Source organism: Periplaneta americana, chromosome 5 (genome assembly GCF_040183065.1).
Source record: "Periplaneta americana isolate PAMFEO1 chromosome 5, P.americana_PAMFEO1_priV1, whole genome shotgun sequence".
Taxonomy (NCBI): Eukaryota; Metazoa; Arthropoda; class Insecta; order Blattodea; family Blattidae; genus Periplaneta; species Periplaneta americana.
In genome coordinates, this window is record NC_091121.1 from 20336198 (window position 1) to 20355442 (window position 19245).

Sequence of the window (19245 nt, forward strand, 5' to 3'; positions counted from 1 at the left end):
TCTATCAGTGCAAAATGAAACTAAACTTAAAATTAATTCAATTGAAAAGAATTTTCCGCAGCTACCACATAATACTGAGAAACAAAAACAAAATCAACTATTAGAAAGGTATAAAGCATACGGAGAAGGAAAACTGTCCCTATTATAGTATTTAAAAAAAAAAAAAAAAAAAAAAAAACATTGGTTACCAGGCTATCTGACGAAGGGACGAAACTGACAGAATGACGAAAGTCATTTTAAAGTACTTGAAGCGTAAATACAGCAACATTTTTAATCATACTAGGATTATTCTTATTCCTGGCAGTCCCAAGTCTGCATGAAATGAGAGAACCAAACGGCACGTCAAAAGTCGAGTATCCCAGTCCCAAACGTTATATTTTTAGGTTATTCCGAACCAAACGTGATGCACCCCAGGAGAAGTGTAACACTGATGAAAAAAGGGTATATTACGGCAACCCTGACGTCTCAAAACAGTGGCTGATGACAGTTATCCTGCCAAAGTCATCGTTAAACAAAATCTGTTCGGCCAAAAATTATGTAATGTTACGTGTCTGCTGGAATTACGAAGATATAATTGAGAGCTCGTTCCAAACGATATTCATCCTCAACAGCTAGAACGAGTGCGTCAAGTTTTGAGAGAGAGGTGTACACTGTCGAAATAGAATTCTCTTGCAACAGAACAATGCGAGACCTCATAGCGTTTGAAGAATTACGGCCAAAAAAAAAAAAAAGTAATTGGGAGGAATCGAACTGCTACCACAGCCGCCATATATCCCTCATCTTGCACCATATGTTTCGATCCATGGCCCACTTTCTGCATGGAAGAAATTTCGAAATTGAAGAAGATCAAATGGGTATCATCGAATTCTTCGCATCAAAACCCAAAAACTGGTATAATCCTGGAATAACAAACCTCGTTTAAAGGTGGCTCAAGATCATGGAATGTAGTAAGTTTTACTTCATATATTACAGTAATTTTTAAGACATGATTACAGATAACTAGGGCTAGGATTTTGATGAAATTGCATCTTTTCTATAGAAAAAAAAAGTCTGTTGTGATGTATCTTGTCTCACTGTGAAAAGCGAGAGAAAGGAGATATGTCTTACTTCGTCTGTATTGTTATGGCGATGGGGGAGTGGAGCGATGCCGTCCATCCATCCAGTGTCGGAAGGGACCAGTTGATGCATTCTGTAGCGCAAGATAAAATTACAAAATATCTCTCTTTGTACTGTGTAGTTCCGTCACTGAGCTTGTCTTTCAAGAAATTGAGTTCAGGTAGCCTGCACAATAACAAGGTTTTGAAAGGAATACTGAAAATTTACAACCCTCCTATAATCTCCACCCTCATTTGAAGGGACTTGGTTTTATTGCTACTGAGACAAGATAAACCTTACCGGGTTATAGTAAGCCAGAAACATAGCTGCTTTAGTATTTATGTGTTATGTGATAAACTGAATGTTTTAAGACACATTTGTTAGGGCACTTTTTTGCATTTTTTGCCCGTTTCAACTCATAAGAGCATCTTTTATCTTATTTGGACATTTTTTTAGGCATTTTCATTTAATTTTGGTCATAAACCCCCATTATTAATATAAAATAATGTTTATTTGCTTTGATATTTTGTCTACATATTTTGTCCATTAATACCCATTATTTTTTTACTTTGTTATTTCACGACGCTGTATCAACTACAAGGTTATTTAGCGTCGATGGAATTGGTGATAGTGATATATTTGGCGAGATGAGGTCGAGGATTCGCCATAGATTACCTGACATTTGTCTTACGGCTGGGAAAAACCTCGGAAAAAAACCAACTAGATAATCAGCCCAAGCAAGAATCGAACCTGCGACCGAGCGCAACTCCGGATCGGCAGGCAAGCGCCTTAAGCAACCAAGCTATGCTGGTGGCTAATACCCATTTTGTATAATATTTTAATAGTTTTTCTACACAAATATTGCCATTTTAACGTAGTACACTCCAACCACTCCTTAAATATAGACTCCTTTATACCTGCTAATTGCGGGTAAGAGTGGCTTTGTGGTGGACTACATGGAAACTACATCAGGTAAAATAATTAATGAAAATGTACCACTTAGAAAAAATTATGTAAAATTAAATAAACTTAAATGTTGGTAGAATTTAATTTAATTACTAGTCTAAATATGAAGTAGTATAAAACCTCTTTTCCTACAAAGCCAATTATGTAGCTAAGAACAATTTTTAGGGCATTTTAAGGATTTTTTTTTTAAGATTTTTAGGTCATACATGCATTGTTTTTAGGACATTTTTTCATGATTTATAGGTCATCAAAATCCTAGCCCTACAGATAACTCATTCATTGAAGAACATGATCGACCAATCACTACAATCTCTGTGCATGTAAAATGACATAAGAAGGCTGTGTTGTATTGGAAAATTATGAACTAAAATACAGATAGCTCTCACGTATCCAAAAACAGTTAAGTTTAACGTTGCGTGGATTCTTTCATTTCAAGTCTTATGCACAAACTACAACAAAATAGTTGCTTTGCAAGCAAGTACCAAATGAAAAGTGTACAATCACATTTTCGAAATGATGCATTTTGAATTAGGTGATCGATGTGTAAAAGTTACAGTCAAAGCTTCCAGTATTCTTTAGATATTCTCCACAACGTCATCCTTACTAATAGGACTAACGTCTCCAGACCAAGGAATCGTTAAATGAAGTATGAAATCGAGAAAATTCTATATCTTTAACGCATATGCTTGTTTCAGGGCGAAAAAGAAACTAAATGTATTTTTAACATTTCTTTCAATTTTGTTTTATTACCTCATTAAAAATTCTTTGTGAAAAAACTGACGCCCTCTCCTTCTCTTTACTCTTTATTTCTTTTATCCAAACATTATTTCTATGATATGTTCATTAGTCCTTCAAATATTTTAATTAAATCATGTTCTTTCTTGTCATTCTCTTTGGTTTCTTTTTGCTTGCAATTTAATCGTTTTCTTTTTCACCATTAATTTTTTTTTTTTTTTTTACAATTCATTTCTTTTCTTTTCCCCCCCATTGCTTAATTCTTTGTTACCATTCATTTTTTCTTAAAATTCATTCGTTTTGCTTTTTTGTTATTCAATCGTTTTCTTTTTTCCATTCTTTCACATTTTGTTACCATTCATTAGTTCTCTTTTTATCATTCTTTCATTCCTTTTGTTTTTACCATTCGTTCATTCTTTATTACCAATGGTTTGCTTTTCATAATTCAATTTTTTTTCTTACGATTAATTTGTTTTTTTTTGTCCATACTTACATCCTTTTTCTCATTTTTTATGATTTTTTCTCCATTCTTTCATTCTTTATTGAAATTCACTTGTCTTTCTTCACAATTTTTTCATTCATTCGTTTTCTTTTTCCAATTATTTAATCCTTTTTTACAATTCATTCCTCTCATTTTTCATACTCTTTAATTCCTTGTTAACATTCATATGTTTTCCCCCCATTCTTTCATCCCTTTTCTTTTTTATATTTCTTCATTCTTTGTTACTGTCCATTTGTTTTCTTTTTCCCCAGTCTTTCATCCTCTTTTACCGTCCATTCGTCTTTCTTTTTAAGAATTCGTTTTCTTTTCCCACTCATCCATTTTTTTACCATTAATTTGTTTTCTTTTTCCCATTATTCCAATTTTTTACCATTCATTCGTTCTGATTTTTTACAATTAGTTTTCTTTTCCCATTCATTCATATATTTTCTGCTATTCATTCTTTGTTAACATTCATTCGTTATCTTTCTTGCCTTCATTCGTTTTATTTTCCCTATTCATTCGTTTTCTTTCTTTGCATTCATTCATTCTTCCCCTCCTCTCATTCATAAATCCATTCACCCATCTATGCACTCACTCTACTTATTTTATCATTCATTCTTTGCTTCATTTCCTTTGTTCGGTCTCTCTATTTCTCCTTTCATTACTCTTTCTTTATCCATCTTAATTTTGGTACCGAACTTAATTAAAATCTGCAACTTGGCAAGAGACGTGAGATGATTTGGCATCCCTGACACTCACCACGAGTCCCTTCTGTTGGGCGGAGCGGGACTCCCGCAGGGAGAAGACGCCGCCCCCGACAGACACCTCCCGCCACAGACCAGGCTTCGCCTCGCCGCCGCAGAAGGAGCCTCTCGGATGCATGATGAGCACTCCGTTCGTCGTGAGACCGTCGATCTCGCGACTCTCCTGCCATTTCGTCGCCTTTTCCTGCAACAAGAGTCCAACGTCAAACAGATGTCCGCAATGCAACTATTAGGCCTATAGCTGCTTCGAGAAAATCGAGGAACAGCACGTTGATAATCTGGTTTACAGACATAGGGAGAGCGGCAAAAGATAAACAACAACTACGGAACAATGTATATGTTGAACAGCTTCTATTATCGCTTCTGCCCTCGTGGTCATTGTTCATCCATTGCTTACATTGCAATTGTCTATTTCTCACTCATTTCTTCACCCCTTCAAACCTCGTTTTCCTCCCCACACCAACGGCTACTTTCTTCATTAAGTAGTGGTTGATTTGAACTTAGACACACCAATACACATGTTACTAACCTTCCCCAACAGCATCTGTTTGGCTCATCTTATAAGATATGGGCTATTCGTAATTCACCTAACAATATGCTCTAAGCTGTCGCAAGCAAAGATTCGACTTCTGACAGTTTAACGTTTATTTTTTAACTCCCACCCGCTACTGGACAGATTTATGGCTTACTTCTTATCAATATCGAAAAGTATACGCAACTATGAATCCCTGCAATTCGGCAGTAGTAATATCAAAAGAAGAATAAAATCCTCACATTATGAATCAACAATAACCTGAAAAATCCATGTTTGAAATAGCTACAATGCCGCGCACTGGTCTCATATCTTCCACGTGCTTCACTATTGCTGTCAGAAGTCTATTCTTTGGTTGCGACAGGAGTAGTGCTCTTCACTGGTATCCACTCCAGTCATATTTGTTTGAAAACGAGGTAATATTCTACAAAAAAGTTTCATTAACAAAAGAGGACAATTACATTATATGCAATCACATGCCTAATCCAGAGTAAGCACACTTTTAGATTACTTGAGAGTATCGACCGAAGAAAAATATTTAAATCATGAAATCTACATATCTGCCATTATAAAATTAAAAATTAAAACAATGCCAAATTTACTAAATAAATCGCATAAATATCATACCCATGTATATTTAACCAATTTAAAATAGCGCACGTCTAAATTTCAGAGAGGAAGCACTTCATCTGTCTGTGTTAAGTAAATATTTTATTTACAGTAGAACTTGGTTATAGCGACCTCGTTTTGTGCGACACCTCGCCTAGAACGTCAAATATTCTGTGGTCCCAACTAATTCCCCATAAGACATATGCTTCTCTACCTTGCTTAATACGACAAACGTATATGCGTCTACCTCGCATATGTCATTTTCAACCTCAGTTTGAAATAAGATTTTCTAAGAACCAAAGTATTTTAAGAAATATTTTGTTGAAATCTGGCAAATCCTTTACTGTTCCCTTCTATCATAGACCTCTGGAATGCAGGCAGATTCCCCATCCCATTGTAACCTGCCTGAATTCATGGGGTATTAATGGTACCTGCATGCGGTCAGTTTCGACAGGAAGTTTTCACTAATTGCACGCATTTTAACGCAGTATGGCCACTAAAAGAAGTGCGTGACACTTTAGAAGCCATTAGAATTGTGAACATTTCTATGAAGCTAGAGGAGGGAGTATGAAGCTAGGAGAAGGAGCAGTGAAATTGCAACTGAAATAATAAACATAGAATTTAATTTAGAAAGTGTATATTGGGCAAGTAGGAGACAACAGAGTAAAATGACTGATTACTTCACTCCTCAGTAAATAAGTTTGGTGAGTAATGAACAAACTGTTTTAATACAGAATACTGTATTTATAATTGTACTTACATGTATTTTATTGTGTTCATGGTATGCTTGAAAGTGAATACATAAATCTAAAACAAGCCTAATTATGTTTATTATTTTTCATTTTCCACCTCACTAGACTGATAATATGAATCTCGGTTACTACGACACTCGTTTATAACAGCATAATTTTCAAGGTCCTTTGTATGTCGTTATAACCAAGTTCTACTGTACTTAATACGGGAAGATGAACATTCTATGATTTACAAGTCATGACAATACGGGAAATTTCACCAGAAGATTACTTATTTAATAGCAGTATTATTGCAACTTACTAGATCATTATTGCTGCGTCAGGACGTAAATTCCCCTCTTCGTCCTTCCGGTGACCTGACAGACCAAGCACACTTCAAAACTCAACGCAATATTTTCCTGTGCTGAGAACAAAATTCATGTACTTATGACAGAAACTTCACTCATCAACCTAACAAAGTGACAACGTTAACCGAACGGCTGAAACATCGGCTTTCAAATCCTGACGCGGGCGAGTTCAAGTAAAGATCGTGGATCGCAAAATGGATAAAGCATACTTCCTGTATTTCCGCGCTTTATTTGAGATTATGAAAAATGTAAAAAAAAAAAAAAAAAAAAAAAAAAAAAAAAAAAAAAAAAAAAAAAAAGAAACGCAAATTAAGGTTCATAAAATAATATATATTATTTTAATGTACCGAAGTACATATGATATTTCCATGCAGATATTCTGCGTCATCATACGATGAAAGGAATGGAGAAAAATTCTCTCCGGCACCGGGATTTGAACCCGGGTTTTCAGCTGTACGTGCTGATGCTTTATCCACTAAGCCACACCGGTGCCGGAGAGAATTTTTCTCCGTTCCATTACTATTTCATCGTATGATGACGCAGAATATCTGCATGGAAATATCATATGTACTTCGGTACATTAAAATAATATATATGATATGCGTAAATCACTGCGTGATTTAAGACGGCGCTTATTCCGTCGGATCCCGGCCAACTAGTCACTCATGGCGAGTGCACCTCACACATTTGTGGACTTCGGTCCAACGTTCATAGACATCTATGACATAGTGCAGAGGGCGGCCACTAGAGGAAACCTAAGAGTTGGAACTTAAACCGAGACGATTCTGTCAGACACCGGGTGGGTATCCGGTGTGGCTTAGTGGATAAAGCATCAGCACATAGAGCTGAAACCCGGGTTCAAATCCCGGTGCCGGAGAGAATTTTTCTCTATCATCGTTCATAAAATAAGTCTTCCATCAATGGATCTCTCAGGCTGTGAAATTAAGGTTCTACGAGAAAAATTATGGAAATGAGACTTGAACGAAAATATCAGGTTACAGTTTAATGCTTAATGGGATGAGGAGGAATTTCAATAAATTAAATTCACAAATACAAAATAGATTGGAGTCAGTAAGAAATAAAACGAAAAAATTACACCATATATGATACCAGAATGGAAGACAAAACCAAAGCAAAGCCATCCCATTACGGACCTCTTAAGATCTCAGGCCCGCGGCATGTTCAAGGCTCCCACCTCATGAAACAATCGGCACTTGCTGGCAGTACAAATGTCAGCCCTGGCGTCAGGCTCCTTTGTCCCCAAGGAAATATTTTAGTAGGTTATTTTACGACGCTTTATCAACATCTTAGGTTATTTAGCGTCTGAATGAGATGAAGGTGATAATGCCAGTGAAACGAGTCCGGGGTCCAGCACCGATAGTTACCCAGCATTTGCTCATATTGGGTTGAGAGAAAACCCCGGAAAAAACCTCAACCAGGTAACTTGTTCTGACCGGAATCGAACCCGGGCCACCTGGTTTCGCGGCCAGACGCGCTAACCGTTACTCCAAAGGTGTGGACCCAAGGAAATATCCATAGTACTCATTCTGTTGAGGACTGAGTGAAGCCAGAACTGCAATGCGATCAGAAGGATTACAATCAATGGGAAAATCAATGACCGGATCCGCGACCTTCCGGAGTGCACCGTAAGGTCTTAACCGTGACGCTATCCAGCGCACCAGAAAATGTTCTTCCTATATGCTCGTATACAATAGAACTCCAAATATCCGGATCGTCAATTATCCAATCGATTTTGAGGAAATTTAGGAAGAATGGAACGTGTGAAGTGGACAGAGAGAATAAGAAATGAAGCTGTGTTGGAAAGTGAGTGAAGAAGAACGATATTGAAAGTAACTGGTTGGGTCACTGGCAGGAATGGTGAACGGGAGAAAAGTTCGGGGCAGATGAAGGTATCAGATGATAGACGACATTAAGATGCAAGGCTCATATGCGGAAGGCAGAAAATAGGAAAGATTGTTTGTAGTGAAAGACCTGGCCTTGGTCAGAACACTATGAATGAATTAATGGATTAAATAAATGATATCTAAATCGAGAGGTAATGGTTCCAAACACCCTAACGCATTGTAGTGTGGGGAACATAATCGTACAGGGACATCATTTTATTTTTACTAACATTTTTAATATTAGTCTGACTATACCTTTGGATAAACAGTTGAGACCCGGAAACACCGTTTGCCCCCCCCCTTCCACAACTGGAGTTCGATGATACTGGCGTAAAATATAAAGACATCACTTTACTAGGCATAGGAAGGAATGGTTGAGGTAGTTCATCCATTTACGTAAACTAGAAAATATCGCAATTTTGAGTTTGATAATTTTCATTAGGTTTTTGTTTAATCAAAATACAGTACAGTATTAACAATAAGTGTTTTTACCCACGAACTGAGTTATCCGTGCAAAAGTATTCATTATGCAGTGTATATTATAGGTAATGTCTACAACACGTTAGCGTACAATATAGAGAATGAAGCTAAACTGAAAAATAATCATAATATGGATAGGCTATTTAAACACATTTTTGAAAATGGTGGCCTTTCATTTCGATACAGGTTTCAGTTCTTTTGTGCATATAACAACACTATAAACTATTGCATCTAATTCCAGTTACCAGTTTCTTCCTTCGTACTAGTAACTCATGTTGAAATAATTGTGTACCTACTCTATAAAAGAGTACCTTACGTACTGTAAATTCAATCTTCACTTCTGCCCGACCCGCACAGATAAAATTACTCAGACATGCTATCTACTGTCCGTCCAAGTGGTTATGTCGCAGGATCGTAAAAAGGGGGGAAATCGCGTGACGGTTAATTACTTAACGAGGCCCTTTTATTTAAGTTATTTTAATTACGTAGACGTCCCATTCCTAACAGAAATTAATGTTTTCAGAAAAGAGCTAAGACACCCAGCCATTAGCCTGTACAGAGGGGCGAACAGAAACAGGTGGGGAAATCGTGATGCGACGTAGGTAAACGGACGACAGTACCTGTGCGAAAATATGATTCAATATTGAAAGCTCTTTCGTCACTGGAAAACGCGAACATATTTCTGGAAAAAAAACTCAGATACAATAAAAATTGAAGTAAAAATAAAATTATGTCCCTGTATAATAAAATAAAAAATTGACAAATAGACAAAATCGCACTGCATTGTGGATGTCCACGAATTTAATGACCGATGCTGACACAACAATTACTACTTACCAGTGGCGTAGCATGAAATTTTGAGCAGGGGAAGCTAACTCAAGTTGTCTTTCATGTACATATGAGAAAACGTATTACAAAAATATAGTCTTAAAATAAATAGTAGTCAATGTCAAGCCAGCAATCTGAAGATTGGTTGGAACCTCGTAACACCAATAAGGCATGACCTCAAATGGTACGTAGTAAAATATGATTTCATGGTTTACACATATCTCTAACAAATAGACACGGTCATTTGTTTTTTAAATCGCACTTTTGTTCGTAAGTCAGTCTGGATAATAGAATTGTCCTAAAAATTCAAGTAAATTGGTATCAGGAACTGTTATTTCGCTCATTATTTATTATATCAGCCGCAATGCACACTAACACTTCAACTGAACAAACCCTCACGAAAGGGATAACTCGGAAACTTTCAATGTAAAAGCTAGCTTCTTCCGTGCCTTGCGACAAGGGTAGTTTAGTTAGAAAGGGATGGAGAATCGAGCGGGATGGGTTACACAGAAGAATGAGTGAAAGAAACCAGTCTGCTTGGAAGCTGGTGTGTGCAGGCTTCTTGTTTACTGCTGCATCACAAATCATCCTGAGCTGCCGCATCACAATATTCAACGCATAAATATAAACTCTATTAAAATTAATAAATAATTTTGTTCATAAACGGCAGGTTTATTATGAAATTATTATTAACTGGGGAAGCTGAGCTTTTTAGCTTACATTGACGCTACGCCACTGCTACTTACTCCTGAGAGGTCTCGTGGCTTCAATGGACAAGTTAAGTCAACAAATGAGTATATCAGCAGCAACAACTGAAAATGAACAATCAGACTCAAATCAAAATCAAACTAGTGCTTCGCTGCCCGAAGATCAGACCACCGTCAATATAAATTTCAAATCAAAATCGGTTAGGCGAGCCTCAAAAGCTCCGTTCAATACAATGAGGGGTTATGCATTCAAATATTAAACGTTCCAGGGAAACCCACACACGCCGGCGGGTCGCAATTGCGTCACTATTCCGGGAATCTCGGGAGAAAGAGAGGGGACGGAACTGCGGGAGGGTGCAAGAATTACAGGAACTCTCGCAGCTTCCTGTCACTCTCAGGTCGTTGGCAAACCACAACCAAGTCCGTGCACTCGTCACGACAGAGCCGCGCCAACGTGATCAATGCCACAAACCTACGGAGCTCCGCAAGGGGCTGAGCTAGTCCAAAGAACTCTGGACGCTGCAATGAAGGATGAGAAATCCTTCGCCGCAGTTTTAAGGAAGAAGGACAAAGAAGAAGAAAAAAGATATTGAATACTTTTCATGAAAGTCCAGTACAGATGTTTAATGACTAAGTCTAGGATTCTTAGGTAAATAAATATTCTGTACGAGATCGTGCGTATTTGCTTGGTTTCCGCACAAAACCAATCCGCGGAAAGTCTAAAATTCCACATTCAGTATTCCCAACCTAACACACATAATAATTTCCCTCTTCTTACCGCTTAAGTGACATATTGCTTTTACTGCTTTAGGCTTTTAACATATTATTTTTAAGAGACGTTCAATATAGTAATAACTATAAATTGGAAACTTACCACTGCATTTTCACATAAATTGCACTGTTAATTATTGTTTTTAAATATTTGCAAAAATTAAGTAAACTCTACAAGTCCACTAAAGTTACTGCATTCGTGATGCAAGTAACATTAATGAAGCCGTGAAAAAATCAACAAGATTCCAGACTCATCATAGACTGGGGAAAAAAAAAGACAGACTTATATCACGGCCTGCTGGAGTATAGTAAAGACAGAAAACATTTTAAAGCAACAATGTTGAAGATAGATATTTTTGTTTTGCAAATTTGCCGTCATTGAACAGAAACCAAGATGGAGATTTCATTGCAACTAATTAGAAATTCCTCTTTCAGGTATGTAATAAACGATCTTCGCACAAAATAATGTACGATACACGAGCGGTATGTTTTCTTTCAATTCTCGGAAATTAAAAAAGCTCAACTACGTTTCGCTTTTTCAAACTTTTCCTCGAACATGAAAACTTCAACATACCGCTCTTGTAACGCATATTACTATCATGTGCACTGTAATAGAAACTCGAAATTGCGTTTTAAGTTTTGGACAGTGACCTGAGCATACAGTATATTTTAAATTTTATTTCACATAAAAACATATTTTGAATTTATTTTCACGTCAACATATACAGTATTTCAAATATTCACATAAAAACACAAATTAAGTCTTCGTCAAAACCGAAGGTCGTAGGTTCAATACCCGATTGAGTAATGGACTTCTCAAAAATTAAATTAATCTATATGGCTGCTCTTTGACCCTGGAGTCGAGTCAGGGGGCAAGCACGTAGGATTGACATTTTTACTGCTGCCAATGTCAACTCTGAAAAAAAAAAAAAGCTTTAAACTATTGCTATCCATTCATTCATTCATTCATTCATTTATTTTATTCCATAGATCTTACATGAGCAATGAAGCTTTAAGATGTGGAACATGTCAACATTTTACAATATTACAATTACAATTTTTACAAATTTTTATAGTTTTACAATTTAATAATTTTCTACAATTTTTACAATGTTGTACAATTTTTTTTATATTTTGGCGAGATGTAGTGAGATGAAATGAGGTCCGATGGGCATCCATGGTTTGCAATAGGAATAACTTTACCTTTCTTTTTAAAGTACTGTAAATCATTTAGAATGTACAGGATGAGACAAAAGTTATCATGACGAATTTCGTAGTCTTTGTGAAATTATAAAACCGGAAAAGACAGTAGGTACAATTAATTTTATAAAAGAATGCATAAAAAACAACGTGTTTAAGAACGATGGCGTACAGGAAAATCTCTGTGTCCAATGTCTTTGCAGAAAAGAAATGTTTTTTTTTACTAATATCGGTAATGCCTATAACATTTATAAAAAGTTTTCCACTCTTCTTTTCTTTGCTATCATGCGTCATCAGACATGTAGGTTTAATTTTTACTTAATCAATAAAAGAAATTCTTCTCTCTTCTTAACTTTTACAATAAACTGTCTTAAGTCTGTCTTTTTTTTCCCCCAGTCTATGATGAGTCTGGAATCTTGTTGATTTTTTCACGGCTTCCTTAATGTTACTTGCATCACGAATGCAGTAACTTTAATAGAGTTGTAGAGTTTACTTAAGGTGCTTAGGAAAATATTTGGGGCTAAGCAGGATGAAGTTACAGGAGAATGGAGAAAGTTACACAACACAGAACTGCACGCATTGTATTCTTCACCTGACATAATTAGGAACATTAAATCCAGACGTTTGAGATGGGCAGGGCATGTAGCACGTATGGGCGAATCCAGAAATGCATATAGAGTGTTAGTTGGGAGACCGGAGGTGAAAAAGACCTTTAGGGAGGTGGGGTATGATGATAGAGACTGGATTAATCTTGCACAGGATAGGGACCGCTGGCGGGCTTATGTGAGGGCGGCAATGAACCTTCGGGTTCCTTAAAAGCCATTTGTAAGTAAGTAAGTAAGTAAGTAAGTAAGTAAGCTTTTACTAATCAGTTAATCTTTTAGTACTTTGATTTTTGTTGTATTTGTAAATTTAATATTAATTGTAATTATAATTGTAATTGTATTCTTAATATTGTAGTTGTAACCCCTGGTAGAGGGGAAGAGAAGGCCTGATGGCCTTATCTCTACCAGGTTAAATAAATAAATAAATAAATAAATAAATAAATAAATAAATAAATAAATAAATAAATAAATAAATAAATGTCTTCTGCTGCAGCTGATACTGTTCTCATTTGTTCAAACACTGTATCATACCATACTTTTCCTTCTTCATCCAAGAATGGATAGAGATTTCTTGCGTCCTTTTCCTTGGAGGGGATAATAGGTATTGGTTTCATTTGTGGTGGATTCAAACTCATCCCTGACAATTCCACTGGAGTCTTCTGTCGCATGTAATGAATCTAGAGTAGAAAACTTTACTACAATGTACTGGAGACACCCTACTTACAAATTCAGTAATAATCGGAAAAGGAGCGTATAGCGGTAAACGCTCTTATTCAGGCCATATCATCAATTACTGAGGCTTCTGACTCATCCCATTTTTAGTCCTGTGACAAAGATAGTATTTATGGAGTTTGTGAGCTGGAAATCACTACAGCGGAGTATCACCGATATCACACTTGTACTATTTTATGCATTTATCTATGCAATGTGTCCGCGGATTACAATGCTTCCCATCACTGTACTAAATGCTCGAAGCTTACACACGGAGAAGCTCCATTCAGATTTTCGACACAAAAGGTTTCCTCGCCAGACTCGACTAGGAAACTCTGGCCTAATGAATACGTTACACGTGTTGCCTTGGCGATAAGCCAGCAGTTTGTATGTACACGTAGCAATGAATGGGGATTTCGCCAGCAGAATTCCACACTCGCTCAATCGGCTTCGTTTCCTGGAAGATACCGTGAAACGCGGAAGCCAGCTTCGCTGTCAAATGCGTGGCCGCTCTTCTTGCGTTGCTGGAGTCCCTGGCAGGATTCCGAAATAGGTCATGGCCGTAACATTAATCATACCCGCCAGCCTTCACAAGAAATCGAACACGTGGCGTTAACAGCAATACGACGAAGAAAGTTATCACATGTTTCATGCTTGAAGCGGCATATTTCTTTTTCTATACTAGAATGTCTACTCGCCATGTTTGATTCTACGTACCTCTTCGGTCGATTCTTCGTATACTGCATAAAGACCCTATAGAGATTTTATAAATTTGACCATGAAACTCAATTTCTGGCTGTACGATGTGATGATAATTCTTCCTTAATTTTGCATATTATATCTCTCTTAAGGGGAGAGGATAGTAATTTTTAAAACTTTTTTCTTATTTGGTGTAAAATATTAATTTTTTTGTATGTAGAGAGCTCATGGCTATAGCAACTCAACAAAATATAAATATTTTGAATAAATTATTTGGGAGGCAGATTTGAAAAAAAAAATGTACCCAATGCAGGATTTTACTAAACTCGATATATCTAAGCCATTTTTAAAGATAAATTCAAACACTATGTTACAATTTATTTGTAAAAGCACGCTCTACAAACTGTCTGTAACAGAAATTTGATATTAGTTCCTACATTTGTAAAATAAACAATTAAAATTTAATAACATTTTTTTTATTTTCTTTCTTGCAAACAGAGAGACTTATTTTTAAAATGAAATCAATTAGGGAAATTCCGTTACAGAGAAAAGTTTCCTAGTAGTCTAAAGAATGTGTATTCTAAATTTCATTCATATATCTTTAATAGTTCAAAAATTATATCGATTTTTGTCTGGCTATGTAGCGAAAAAAGTAAAGTTCCAGAAACAGCAATCAAAGGGGGTGTGATTTAATAATCCAGAGCGCAGGAACTTGAAAAATGGCGTCTCAACATCCAATAAGGGCACAGATACCCACACAATGTTATACAATGTATTCCACACACATCACAGAGTATTTTAAAGAAAAATTTGGTTTTGAAAAAAAAATAAAGTTCCGGAAACAACAAACAAAAGGGCGGTGTGATTTAAAAGTCCAGAGCGCAGGAAGTTTAAAAATGGCGTCTCAACAACTGATAAGGGCACAAATACCCACAAAATATTATACAATGTATTCTACACATATCACAGAGTATTTTAAGGAAAAAAATTGTTTTTTGAAAATTTACTCATTTTTCACCAAAAAATACCATCCTCTTCCCTTAATATAATTGACATTAGAGTTTACGGTAGTTAGTAGTTATATTAATGAATAAAAAAAAAAAAAAATAATAATAATAATAATAATAATAATAATAATAATAATACGGTCTTACTAATAAAAATTCTTATACAGACGTTTAACTGTCTTATACTTACAGAGCAAATAGCTCGTTTGTAAGTCGTGTGTAAATTCGTGACTAACAATTAGTCGCGACGCTGTTATTCCCGGCGTGACTCCTCCTCTTTGCTTACGTCTTAGGAAGTGAAGGCTCTATAAAGTCTAGGTAGGTAGTATCGTTCGCCATTTTTGTTCTTTCGTTGCCGAGCTACCATACGAGTAATCTATTTCCCACACCATTAAACATTATCATGTCGTAGCTCCTATGATAACAAATCAAACGCACTGTAATTAGCAAATAATTGAGCGGTAAATAACGTCTTCGTGTGCTTTCTGCGAACGCCAACGGAAGAGCCAAAATGGCGGGCGATTATATTAAGTATTTATCGAGCCTTAAGAAATGAATAACGTCTTCATAAGCGAATCACAAGACGCACACGTTTAAATGTAGCCGACCTGCAACGCGATTGGCTACCGGAAATTAGAGCGACGGGACTATACATACATCGTGTATAACAATACAACTGTTACATAGCCATGTCATAGTTTTGTCATTACTTTATTACGAAAGGTAACAGAATAACTGAGATTCTCTATTGCACCCGATAGCGTGCGTTAGTGTGCCAAACTAAGTATCGATAATACAACTGGGCCTGATCGATTACCACGCTATATTTTGATCAAAGAGTACAGCTACAGCAATATTATTCGAATTATTCTGTGCTCTTTGTTTTGTTCTGTGATTACAAGGGAACCATAGTCATAAAATGTCAATCGATACGAACAGCTGTTAAAAGGCTGTCATTTTTTTTTCTATATACAACATTTAAACAGGGCATTTCGTGTGCATAACTACTGCAAAGCAACTCCCATGTATAGTTACACGCTGTTTATTCATCCATCGCTTATGTATGGTTTATTATTAAAGTTTCCTGTCCCAACTCTCCACAAGTCTCGTATAAAAAGTATATACGGTTTATTAATAAGACCGATAATAAAGAAATTCCTCTTATCCGCGGTTAACTTCGGCGATTTTTCTTTACTTATTTTAGCGCCTAGCATCTTAATATTATGAAGAGTTTTGTGTAACATACATGTTGTGCGTGTGCCATGTTATCTATTAGTAATAGGGAGTGTTCTTCGGCGACAATTTATTTTAACTTTTCTATAACTTAAATAGAGATTTAACTTCGATTAGTGATTCTGGTAGTCCAAATCATAAGAGAAAACGTGAAGTGCCTCCTATCAGTGAAAAAGTGCAAATTATCGACCTAACAAAACAAGAAAGAAAATCGTATACAGTAGGACTATTATAGGCCATTCGGTATGTCATAGAACCTACAGCTTGCGCAAGTAAAGTCTGCGAGTGGGGATATCGGGATGGAATGTAGAGGCAAAACACAGTTGCCACATAGGTCACTTGACGCTCAGATTTCAACGTGTGCACATCGTTTAAAATACACTACGGAGCGCACGCATTTGTTGTCCTTGTCTTCAGATAAAGGCAACAGCCTCCCCCCTCATGCAACTTTCTCTCCTACGCAGCTACGCCCGCGCTTGCCAATCAGAACGCCAAACCTCACTGTCAAGCAGAAGTAGAAGTACAGTCTATTTCAAAGCGTCTTAAATTGTTACCGCTCTATGAACTGAAGCGCAGTAGGAAAACTTTGCTGTCATATGAGACTGTACTGGTCTCCTCTCGTTACCGCCTCCTTTCACTACAGGACTGCCTCCAATTTCCCCTCTCGGCTCGCAGACTTAACTTGGTCGAGCTGTACCTTTGCGTGAGGGGAAGGAAAAAGTTGAATGAGAACCTTCCTTCCCTCGCTACGCTTCGACTTGCAAGCTAGCTAGCTCGCTTACACCCAAGGTTCTTACTCTGAGTTACAACACACGAATACACTTGGTTTCACGAGATAACGAATGACCTATACAATATTACTGTTTGTTTCCCCTAGTGTCTTATGGTTTGTAATTAATTGTCAACTAAACTTTACATCTGTACTTTTCAAGCAATCATGTTAAGGTGATTTCTAACATCGTCTAGCGAGAACGAGTGTCGCATCACTGAACAGTCGCAACTTGAAATAAAAGTATCAGTGCACAAAAATCACGATAGACGCAGCAGCTCAGCTAATTACCACGATTCACAATCGCATCCACCTCTCAAAGCATACGACCAGCCCTGACAATTCTCTACCACAGTGCGTCTCCTTCTCGTTTTATTAGTGCACACGTAACTTCCTGTTTGCTCTCAGAAGCTGTGGTGCTGTCCCTGGACTCCCTAGCCACGTAACAGGGAACCTAATCATAAAGGGAAAGGCCCGACGGTTAGTGGCGGCGCCAGGAAATCATGTCTTAGGGGAGACGAAGCAGACATGTGCACAAATTCTCGTAATTGCAAGTAGAAAGTGGAAACGCTCCTTGTTATCGTAAGATGCTGCATCAACTACTATTTTCTGGCCAAGATTGCTAAGATTAGAGTCGAAGACGTAAAAATAACCAATTTTTCCAGATAGGTTAAATTTTTTCCACAGAGAATAAAACAGCTTAAAATGAGCGAACAGCTTATGGATGAGGTTAGTTTAGCACATTAATGTCCGATTTCTGGTACACCTCAGTTAACTCTCAGTTACTTACCTGCTCTTATAAATTTAACTGCACTGATAACTTTCACGAGTTTATTGGAAAGTTAAATGTAGATTTATGAGCACATGTAACTAACAGTTCAGATAACTTCAAGTTCAGTATCTATTGTCGTCCGTAGCTGTCTCCACTAGTGATTTTTTAGTGATTTATAGTTACTTTTGTTTGCAGAAGTTTTCAGTAGTAATATGGCCGATAAGTACACAGCGAGCTCTGTACTAGTAAGGCTCTTTAATTAAAGAACCGTGTGATAAACGATAGTGTACATGTACATGATAAAGAACACAAGCCACCGGCGTGGCTCAGTCGGTTAAGGCGCTTGCCTGCCGGTCTGACGTTGCGTTCGAGCGCGGGTTCGAGCCCCGCTTGGGCTGATTACCTAGTTGGTTTTTTCCAAGGTTTTCCCCAGATTGCACGGCAATCTATGGCGAATCCTCGGCATCATCTCGCTATCACCAATTTCATCAACCTTAAATAACCTAGTAATTGATACAGCGTTATTAAATAACCAACTAAAAAAAAAGAACACAATGTTTACAGTTCCGGATAATTACAAGTGAATATCACAAAGAGCCGTGAACGAACATACGTTATAACGGCCTCACAAAATGCTACTGAAACGCAGATTTTACGCTAGTTTTGGAATAGTACATTATGCAACGAGCCTATAATGATAGTAATTAAGACGCAAGTATGTTTGTTTATGAAACGAGCGCAAGCGAGTTTCATAATTTTCATACGAGCGTCTTAATTACCATTATAGGCAAGTTTCATACGACTTTTTATGCTCAACCATATTTCTAATTTGAAATTATTCAGAAATATTCATTTTATTTGTATCTGCCAAAAGATCGGAAGTGACCTTGTTCATAGCTCGAAATTGTGAGATGTGCGCATTTCATAATTTTCATACGAGTGTCTTAATTACCATTATAGGCAAGTTTCATACGACTTTTTATGCTCGACCATATTTCTAACTTGAAATTATTCAGAAATATTCATTTTATTTGTATCTGACAGAAGATCGGAAGTGACCTTGTTCATAGCTCGAAATTGTGAGATGTGCGCAGACGCGAAAGTATTGATTTTTTCCGAGGAACAATAATGTCATTGACCTTGATGTAATGCAAAGAATGTATAACCTGGAAATTGATTTAGAATTGAAAAACGAGATGACAAATTGAATTTATTTGAATATTATTTACAATTAACGCTAATTATTATAGTAACAGAACATAACCTTCTGCGACA

General features: G+C 36.8%; 1 protein-coding gene across 4 annotated transcripts in view; it reads right to left on the reverse strand.

Annotated features, from left to right (window-relative positions):
- Pli (E3 ubiquitin-protein ligase pellino) overlaps positions 1-19245 on the reverse strand; it is a 513023-nt gene that overhangs the window by 67582 nt on the left and 426196 nt on the right. For all 4 annotated transcript variants that reach the window (XM_069825471.1, XM_069825470.1, XM_069825469.1 and 1 more), the window contains one exon: positions 4040-4228. In XM_069825471.1, the coding sequence (XP_069681572.1) occupies positions 4040-4228 (189 nt within the window). The remainder of the gene's footprint in view (positions 1-4039; positions 4229-19245) is intronic.